The 10,187-nt window shown below is 47.4% G+C and overlaps 1 protein-coding gene across 2 annotated transcripts; it reads left to right on the top strand.

The window, feature by feature from the left end:
* The first annotated feature begins 1,565 nt into the window (after window positions 1-1,565).
* Window positions 1,566-9,743, top strand: tbc1d13 (TBC1 domain family, member 13). Of its 2 annotated transcripts, XR_001571653.3 has the most exons (13): window positions 1,566-1,707; window positions 2,346-2,419; window positions 2,489-2,529; window positions 2,609-2,670; window positions 2,868-2,967; window positions 3,070-3,152; window positions 3,414-3,573; window positions 3,709-3,919; window positions 3,988-4,151; window positions 4,457-4,617; window positions 5,586-5,643; window positions 5,923-6,071; window positions 9,526-9,743. XR_001571653.3 is itself a non-coding variant. In XM_015943358.3 (12 exons), the coding sequence occupies exons 1-12, from the start codon at window positions 1,685-1,687 to the stop codon at window positions 5,989-5,991; spliced, it is 1,206 nt and encodes a 401-aa protein (XP_015798844.1). In that variant the 5' UTR covers window positions 1,566-1,684; the 3' UTR covers window positions 5,992-6,191. The 2 variants fall into 2 exon arrangements, 1 of the variants encoding a protein (XP_015798844.1); XM_015943358.3 differs by lacking the exon at window positions 9,526-9,743 and having other exon boundaries at window positions 5,923-6,191.
* The last annotated feature ends 444 nt before the right edge of the window (window positions 9,744-10,187 follow it).

Here is a 10,187-nt window from a genome sequence, read left to right as displayed (position 1 = left end):
AGTATGTAGTTAAACACGCTACAATCACAGTTAGTGAAAGAGTATGAAAATGGAGGTCTTTGAATCCATCGTTGCAACATATAGACTCAAATGCCTCCAACAGTCCCATCCATATTCCAAAAAAACCTTTAAACTGCTCGGAGGGTTCAGATTTTTGCTCAAATGTCATTTTGACATTTCTATGATTCCTTTAAAATTGTCAAACTTCTACAAACAAGCTTTGGATTTTGGGAAGTTGCTTTTTAATCACAATTTAACTCGTCACAACTCTCACACAAGTCTCTTTTCTAGTCTGACTGGTGGGACAACGCAGTGTGCTTATTTATGACTTGATACAAACGGAAAGCTGTTGTCCTCCGAGGATTTTTTAAACAAAAACAAGATTACGGTTTCTGATAATTGTTATATTACATTTTGTACAGCAGTCCCCTTACCCTCTATAAAACGTAGATGCAACACCACGCAGTATTCAGTAATCCAAACTCGCTTACCCCCACTAACAATCGACAACATTTTATCACACAATACTAAATGTGGTGACTGATTACGTCAGCCCTCCAACAGAAAAGATATCATTTTAATGTTAAATCTATCTATCTATCTATCTATCTATCTATCTATCTATCTATCTATCTATCTATCTATCTATCTATCTATCTATCTATCTATCTATCTATCTATCATCTATCTATCATCTATCTATCATCTATCTATCTATCTATCTATCTATCTTGTGTGTGTGTGTGTGTGTATGTGTGTGTGTGTGTGTGTGTGTGTGCACGCTGTCTTCTCCATCCCCAGTGAGTTGTGGAGGATGGCTGCTTATACTGAGCCAGGATCCTCTGGAGGTTTCTTCCTGTTAAAAGGGAGTTTTCCTCTCCACTGTCGCTGCATGCTTGCTTAGTATGAGGATTGCTGTAAAGACTCTGACACTAGTCAGTGACTCGATGCGACCTGCTGGGTTCCTTATATAGGAAACTTTTTACCTATTGGCTTAATGACCTGACCAGTATTGAAGAAGAAAAGAAAATATCATTTCTATAGCGCCTCTCAAGATAAAAATCACGAGGCGCTTGAAAAGTTTGGAATGTTTACAGTGTGAAGGTCCCTGAGATGCCTCTTGTTGTGATTTGGCGCTATTGAAATAAACTTGAATTTAATTATGGTCTGAGAATTTACTCATTATAGCACAACGATCAGTGAGAGGAGAATATTGCAGCTGGAGGCTAAAGATAGAAGATTACTCGTTATTACCAGTAATCTGAACGTTGAGAGAGGTTGAGTTGGAAAGTTTTTCCAAATTAAGTTTACGCTGAACCTCAACAAGGCCGAGTGAGCTAGAAAATTCTGATATCAGTTGGTTATAAAGACCGATTTGGAAATCCATCTTGTTTTTCCTCTGGAACCATATGAAGTCAGGTGCAACAGTCCCGTTGTGTTTTCAACAGTAAGCCGGTTGTTGCAACCGTAGGCTGCACAGAAACTCGCATAGCTGCTCTCTCTGCATGGTCTTTGGAGAGTGAGGAGACCCATCCAATATGGCGGCGACGCTGTTACGCTCTCCAGCGCCCTGATGGAAGTTCGGTTCCTGTGAAGGCGGAAGTCACAGGAATTTACTTCCCTGTGGCTAATAATTCTTCCCCTTCTGGAACATCTGAAGGAGTACAGCTTCACCTGTCCAGACATGTCTACTGCCTACAAGAACAGGTGAATTTTTCTCCTCACGTGGGATTCAGAATGCTCACAGAGGTTCCAAAGGTGCTAGCTGTTGCTAAACTTTCAGCCACAGAGCTGGCATTTCCTTCCAGCTAACATGCTAACCAACCAAAGGCTAACTCAGGCAGCTGAGCAATAATTTAAGTAACTATTCATAAATTATGTTAACGTCAGGTGTGGTTAAAATGTCGCGTGTCACCTCAAACCAAAAGCCGGTGTATTTTTAACGCTTACATGGTGGGTTTAATGTTAGCATTAGCTTCCTTCTAGCTAGCACATCAGCTGACGTCCTCGGCTATCGAAGTGCTGACAGCGTCCATCAGTCTGACACGTTTCTGGGTTTTAGACACAATGAGAATCAGAGCTGCAAGCTGTTTACATAATCAGCTGTTTACACGATCAGCTGTTTACATGATGGGGAACATTCTTGTCATAATCTCTAAAAAGCTGCAGCAAAGTCTGGCTGGAAGGGGAAGAGTTCTGTAGTAACGGGATTCTGCTCGGATCCTTTAGTGGATCCGGTTCTGTCTGGTAACCTGGACCGGACTGCTTCACCTCATCAGTCTGAACTTTAACCCCCTAAAGAGATTGAATCTGAAAAATCCTGACCTTTGACCTTTTGCCTTCAGGATACAAGAGTTTAAAGCAGCCTTAAGGGAAGAAAGGGTGAACCTGGCGACCCTGAGGGAGCTGTGTTTCAACGGTAATCCTTCCAGTAGTTATTCCACACTCAGGTGATGTCCTCTTTAACTCCTGCTTTGGGTTTTATCAGGAATCCCGTTTGAAGGAGGCATCCGGTCGCTGTGCTGGAAGGTCAGCTGTTGTCCTCCTGCTGCTTTGGGTTTTACCTACAACCTTATCGTAAACGGATTTCTGTTCTGAAACATTTTAGATCCTTCTCAACTACCTGCCCCTCGATCAAACGCTATGGGAGTCCTTCCTAAAGAAGCAGAGGTCAGTAGAAGTCACTGTTGTGTTTGAGCTTCTGCTCCTGCTGGAGGAGCTCTGGTGTCTCAGGGTGACGGGAGAACGTAGCTGTAGGTGAGGACGGACATCCTCCCTGTGGTACCTGGATGTGACCCCTGAGTCACTCGGACACCTGCTGGTGAGGGAACATCTTCCTGCTGTGACTGCTTCCTGTTTCCTGACAGGGAAGTTTACTCTCAGTTCCTCAGAGAAATGATCATCCAGCCGGGCTTGGCCAAAGCCAACATGGGCCTGTCCAGAGAAGACGTCACACTGGAGGACCACGTAAGTCTGATCCTAACCCGACCTGCTTCCCGTCACTCAGATCTGTTTCTGTCTGGATTCATTCGAGTCAAGTTGAGACGATAAGCCATGTTCTTGTTTCAGCCTCTGAACCCAAACCCAGACAGCAGGTGGAACACCTACTTCAGAGACAACGAGATTTTACTGCAGATAGACAAAGACGTCAGGTAGGACCTCCTAATGAAACCAAATCCAGCGGAGACATCAGGTTACTGTCATCTGGCTGTCATGTCTCTGCTGGCTGAGTTTGCTGTCGGGTCCTTCCTGACTCAGACGGGTTCTAGACCCATGGTGAGAACTTTTCTCACAGGTTTGAGACTCGAGAGGGAAACGAAGGACCCTGGGGAACTTTTTAAATCCTGGTTGTTTCTAAAGTTTCCTCTGCGTGAGGTTCTGAGTCCAGCTGTCCCCCCCCCCCCCCCCCCCAGGCGGCTCTACCCAGACATGGCGTTCTTCCAGAGACCGACAGACTACCCCTGCCAGCTGATCCTAGACCCTCAGAACGATTACGAGACGCTCCGCCGGCGGGTCGAGCAAACCACTCTGAAGGCTCAGACTGTGAACCGAAACCGCAGCGGCGTCACCAACGTGAGTCTGGGCCTCGGGAGGGGCGGCGACTTTATACGTGAACAAAGTGTAGAAGGCCTTTGAAGAGTTCATCAGTTTTTACTTCTCTGTATTCAGGTTGCTTTACGTTTGCTTAAACCCCCCCCCCCCCCACAGGTGAGCTCACCTGGAAAGGCTCTGAATCTGTACCCGTCTAATGAGTACGAGGTGTTGCCCAACGGCAGCGAGGCGCACTGGGAGGTGGTGGAGCGAATCCTCTTCATCTACGCCAAACTCAACCCCGGCATCGCCTACGTCCAGGGCATGAACGAGATCGTCGGGCCCGTCTATTACACGTTCGCCACCGACCCCAACAGCCAGTGGAAAGGTAGGAACAGCTGATTCGCGTTGGCGGCGGCGGCGGGTTCTGATGGTTGTGCCTGATGTGTTCTTCAGAACACGCCGAGGCCGACACCTTCTTCTGCTTCACCAACCTGATGTCTGAGAACAGAGACAACTTCATCAAGAGTCTGGACGACTCCCAGTGTGGCATCAGCTACAAGATGGAGAGCGTCTACGCCATGCTGAAGGAGAAGGACCTGGAGCTGTCGCTGAAACTGGTACCGCTGGGGTTCTGTTGGGAGGGGAGGAGGATGTGACCTGGTTGCCATGACAACCGCAGCCAGTCAGACTAGGGGCTCTGCTGGGTTTGTGGGAGTTAAATGTCTCCACATGTTTTAGTTTATTATGTTTGCTCTTCAGTCAGCCCAGGGGACTAAAGGTGTTTGTAATCTGCTGGATTAACTCTGGATTAGCAGCCTTCAGATCAGTTTAGATGTTTATTCTGTTAGCAAGCCAGAGTCTCTGGTCACTGAGACCTTCTGACCTCGGCTGCCGTGTGATCCGTGATGGTTTTGCTCTACAGGAGGAGCAGAACATCAAACCTCAGTACTTCACCTTCCGCTGGCTCACCCTGCTCCTGTCTCAGGAGTTCCTCCTGCCGGACGTCATCCGGATCTGGGACACCCTGTTCTCTGACAAGGACCGGTTCCACTTCCTGATCCTGGTCTGCTGTGCCATGCTCATGTGAGGGCTCGCTGGAAACTTTCTGAATCCACAGATCTGACAGAGCCGGAGGTCGCCGATCCTCCTGGATCTAACGTCTAAGAAGGTTCTCTGGGTTCTTTTCCCAGGATTTAGCCTGAAGAACCCAAAAGGACCTCTGTCCCACCAGAATCAGTTCTAGTCCACTAAGGACTGCCCGGGTTTCTAATGAAACTTTCTCACCTGGAGAAGGTACCTGTGTGTGTGTGTGTGTGGGGGGGGTATAGAGCTTACCTACTTCTGGTGCAGGACAGCTGACCCGCTACCATCTGGAGAAGTCTCCACCCGGCTCAGTGTTTCATCTGAACCAGCCAATCAGAACTTAGAACGCGTTAAGAGATGATGTTTAAAGCTTTGGCCCCACAGTCGAGGTGTGAAAATGTTCTCCGCCCTCCACCACCTGCTTCAGCCGCTGAGAGGAAACGGGTGGGACAGAAAAGTCTTCTAGGTCGCATGGAAAATTGGTACACATGGCTCCGCCCCCTTGGCTTAGGACCATCCACCGGAAGGAGAGGGCGGAGCGTGTCTCTTCTAGTGGAAGCTAACCATTAGCATTAGTAACTCCACCACACAGCAGAACTTCTCCAGGCTTGTGTTGTTTGTGGAGATAAAACGTCAATGTTACAGAGTCATGTTGCTGTTAGCCAATCAGAGAACAGGCTTCTCATATCATGAATATTAATGAGTATGCCCCCCCACACTCACACACACACATATACACTCTTCTGACTACCCCCTGAAACGAGCGCCACCGAAAAGGCCTCTGATTCATTCATTCATTCATTCTAGAGACCACCTCAGCGGACACACTAATGACTGAATGACACGTTTAAACCCTGAACTGGGTTCTGGGCGTTTGGGTTTTCCACCCAGTCTAATGGAGGTCACAGGGGTCAGCGTAGATTCTTCGGTTTTTCTCTGATTGTTTGTTTCTTCGTGTTTCTGCTCAGACTCATCCGGGACAACCTGCTCTCCGGAGACTTCACCACCAACATGAGGTCACTGCAGGTAGGAGTTTAAAGTGTTGTCCACGTCTGACCTCAGGGTCGGGTTCTGGTTAACCCCACCCGTGTTTAGAGCTCACTAAACCAGCTTCAGGAACCTACGGCGTTCTATCAGAACTGGAATCAGAACCAGGGATTCTACGAGTCCCAACCAGAGGATGCATTAAACCAGATCTCAGGAGGCGGGCCTTCTGCTGGTGGACCTCTGACGGTTCCGCTGAATAATCTGTTAAAGTCAGCTGATGATTTCCTCCTGACACCTCCTTTGCTCTTTCTGTTCCAGGATTATCCGATCTCAGATGTTCACCTAATTCTGACCAAAGCTAAAGACCTGCAGGACAACTCCTCTTAACCCCACGTCCTCTAGTGTCCCCCATGTCCCCCATGTCCCCATCCTCTCCAGATGCCAGCTGGACGTCTCCTGATCGGATCGTGAGTCCTGTTTCTAAACTCTGATGTTGAGGAACCATTGATTGTTTTGGCAGGAGACGCCGCGTCCTCCTTTATGCATACTGGGGACAACCCCCCCCCCCCAGACAGGGGAGGGGGGGTCTGCTGGTGGGTGGAGCCTCTGTGTTAGTTTGTCCTAAACTCCTCCCACTGATCGTGTCTTCTCATCCAATCAGAGCGCGTTGTTTGAATGTGAGGGACAGGATTTCCTCCCGTGTTTAAGGAGGTGAAGCAGGACGTCACGATGTTTTTATCCCGATGAACATGAGGAGCGACGTGCTCGACTTCCTGGAGTGGAGTTCTGACCCGGTTAGAGCTCCACTGCGTGATGTGAGGCTGCTCCAGAACCAGTTCTGTCCCATTCCCGTTGGCTGGAAGTTGTAGTGATGAAGGATGGAGAACGCTGAGGCCGTCCTCCTCGTGTGGACCAGAGACGGAGTGATGTCATCATTATCAGCTTCCTGTTTATAGATGCTTGATGGAAGTTTTCAGTCGCCACCCATTCTGGTATTTGGGTCGATGCTGACTTCAGGTGAAGATGAAGTGTTAGCATTGGTACCGTGAGTTGGAGCGTAGCGTGGCCCTTTCCTCCCATCCAGCCGTTTGTGTTTAAACCTGCTTCTGATGAAGGCGGCGGGGGAGGAGTCACCCACGTGCTTCTGTTGGAGTTAGGTGCAGCTTTTTATGCGGCGGTCACGGTGACGCGTTCTGGACGGGTATCGGGTATCAGGATGGGTATCAGGTATCAGGATGGGTATCAGGTATCAGGATGGGTATCGGGTATCAGGTACCAGGACGGGTATCAGGATGGGTATCAGGCATCAGGATGGATATCGGGTATCAGGTACCAGGACGGGTATCAGGTATCAGGATGGGTATCGGGTATCAGGTACCAGGACGGGTATCAGGATGGGTATCAGGTATCAGGATGGATATCGGGTATCAGGTACCAGGACGGGTATCAGGTATCAGGATGGATATCGGGTATCAGGTACCAGGACGGGTATCAGGTATCAGGATGGATATCGGGTATCAGGTACCAGGACGGGTATCAGGTATCAGGATGGTATCGGGTATCAGGTATCCAGACTGGTATCAGGTATCCGGACTGGTATCAGGTATCAGGACGGGTATCGGGTATCAGGTATCCGGACTGGTATCAGGTATCAGGATGGGTATCAGGTATCAGGACATGTATCAGGTACCAGGACGGGTATCGGGTATCAGGATGGGTATCAGGTATCCGGACTGGTATCAGGTACCAGGACGGGCATCGGGTATCAGGATGGGTATCAGGTATCCGGACTGGTATCAGGTACCAGGACGGGTATCAGGTATCAGGACATGTATCAGGATGGTATCGGGTATCAGGTATCCGGACTGGTATCAGGTATCAGGATGGATATCGGGTACCAGGACGGGTATCAGGTACCAGGATGGGTATCAGGTACCAGGACGGGTATCAGGGCGGGTATCGGGTACCAGGACGAGTATCAGGTACCAGGACGGGTATCAGGATGGTATCGGGTATCAGGTATCCGGACTGGTATCAGGTATCGGGATGGGTATCGGTTATCAGGACGGGTATCAGGTATCAGGATGGTATCGGGTATTAGGTATCCGGACTGGTATCAGGTATCAGGGTGGGTATCAGGTACCAGGACGGGTATCGGGTACCAGGACGGGTATCCGGTATCAGGACGGCATCTGGATCTACAACCTGCCCGTTGGCATCAGATCAACAACTCCGGGGAGGAATGACTGTGGCATTTTCTCTGACAGCTGAAGAACGTAGCCTCTTAAATGTGGTCTTTTTAATCATGTGTATGAACTTGGTGTTTTTCAGTCATTTCATCACAAATCAAAGCTCTTTTTCTTCTTCTTTTGCCAAACGAGCCTTTAGTGACTCTGACAGTAATTGTAATGAAAACATGGAACCAGTGTTTTGTTTCCATCCGTTGTTTAGCTTGGACCTGTTGTTCAGGTCTGTTGTGACACTAAGCGGTTAGATGTTCCACCACATCAGTGAACCTCCCAGTGCTGCCGTGTAACTTCAGGACCGTTTTTACTTCCACTACATTCAAAGTTCACGTGTAGGACCTGCAGGCTTTTGTTTTCGCTGCGCGTCGTAATGTTGCCGCCACGGTTCTGATGTTTTCCAGCCAAAACTCTCCTCCTTCCTCCCAAATCACCGGCAGGGAGGCGAGTGGAGAAGGTTTGGGTGCAGTCTGAGACCTGACCACTAGATGGCGCTCTTTCCCTGCACTTAGAGAAGCCTGATGAAGAAGCTCCAAACGGTTCTGCCCAGATTCTGGCTCTGTCATCAAACCTTTAAATCCAGAACCTCGCCCGCTTGTGGCTCACCTCCAACATTCACGATGAGGGTTCTTGGAATTTAAAAGTTTGGGAAAAGACGTGTGCAAGATGTGTGGAAACCGGAGAAAGGAGGCACGCTGGGAGGAGATGGAGACCAACGAAACTAAACCGAATGATTCATGGATCATATTTACAAAAACCACGTTTAAAGTCATAAATATGGATCTGCTACAGTCTGTAGAGCTCCTGACACACGCCAGAGTAGCAGCATGAATTTAACCCTCACCACACCCGAAGGTCCTTGTTGTTCTGGGGGTTGTTTCTCGTAAATGATGGGTGTACTGTGTGTATTTATTTCTACACTGACAGTTTTGAGATGATCGATCATAATTTCTGTTATTTGCATGTTTTCTATTTTGTAAGCTGTTTTAGTACGTGTTTAAATAATTGTACATAATTGTTTTTACATGTTTAAAGATGTGAAATAAAATAAAAGTGTCCTTTTAAAATCATTTATGTGTTTGTATATTATTCTCCTCAATTAGCGCTGAGAAATAAGCAGTTCTAGTTTGTCGAAGCTTATTTTTATAAAGCACAAGACTATTTTTCCAGGAGAAGTAGGACTGCTCCTGGTGTGTAGAGCGCCACGTTCTCTCCAAGTTTCTGGAGTTTTGTTTTAAAGTTCGTAAATGAGAATTAAACCAGGGAGCCAACTTCCTGTCCCTAATTACCTTCTCTTTAAAGGGGCAACATCATCTAATGCACCACGTATAGAAGAAGTAACAGTATAAACTAAGGCATCAATTTGTGAGGGGCTAGAAATGAGAATATTCCCTCTGCTATGTTCCTCTGAGATGCTGAAGATAGTAAAGATGCAGCAGCGTTGTCAGATAGAGACCCAACACACATCACTGTGGTGTTACTACGGCCTCAAGACCTTATAAAGCACCTGGGTTATTAAATCTGAAGCAAAGCTAACAATAGATGGAATATATCCATCTAACTTCATAGCCAGACTGAGGTGAACAGATGGAAATAAAATAATTATCTAGATGCATAAAAATAAAATTCAGTCACTAGTGACACGTGGATACTAATGAGTGCATCCTCTGGGCTGCAGGACTAAAAGCTCTGAATGGATCCAAGCAATGGCAGGCCTTCACGAGTGTGGACACGTGAGGATGTCCGCACGAATGACTCAAACAGAGGGAGGGGCCAGGGACTCCTACTGCCCCAAGATAAATCAGCACACCTGTACTTTACCAGTCTCAGTCAAGACTCCAAAGCGCTTTACCCTACAGTGAATCATTCATCCATGGATGTGAGGTGGTTTATAGCTGTAAAAGTGAATAATTTGGTTTAGAATCTCAGAAAATTTGAGTGTTGGTAAATCCCTCAAATGACCACTAGATGTCCTCCTTGTAACATGCCTGCGCTGGCAGTTGACCCAGAGGGTTTTTAGCTGGTGTGGCCATGTAGACTGGGTTGTCTAGACCAAGGTGACCTGGACCTGCTGATTATTATATTATTTTCTGTTTAGAGGTTTTTTTTTTCTCCTCCTATGTTGTTGTATTTGAACAAATGGGGCAGAATATATTTTATGTTAATCTGTTCTTCCTGTATTATTCTTTTCCTTTCTTTAGACCACACTCACCTACCAACATCCCTGTTAACTCTGGGTAATTCTTAATGAGTTGAATACTCATTGCTCAACCCTGCATCATTGTTCTGCGTGCCCCTGTTAGATTGCTGTTGCTACTACTTTTCACCTGAGAATAAAGA

This window comes from Nothobranchius furzeri, chromosome 6, assembly GCF_043380555.1.
Source record: "Nothobranchius furzeri strain GRZ-AD chromosome 6, NfurGRZ-RIMD1, whole genome shotgun sequence".
Classification (NCBI taxonomy): Eukaryota; Metazoa; Chordata; class Actinopteri; order Cyprinodontiformes; family Nothobranchiidae; genus Nothobranchius; species Nothobranchius furzeri.
Note: the sequence above shows the minus strand (reverse complement) of the source record. Positions and strands in the feature narration are given on the sequence as shown.

Excerpts from the sequence above, each read along its gene's own strand:
- tbc1d13 (XM_015943358.3), top strand. The coding sequence starts at position 1,685 with ATGTCTACTGCCTACAAGAACAG. Across the intron at positions 3,574-3,708 it reads ACCGCAGCGGCGTCACCAAC|GTGAGCTCACCTGGAAAGGC; the intron begins GTGAGTCTGGGC and ends CCCCCCCCACAG. Across the intron at positions 4,152-4,456 it reads TGGAGCTGTCGCTGAAACTG|GAGGAGCAGAACATCAAACC; the intron begins GTACCGCTGGGG and ends TTTGCTCTACAG.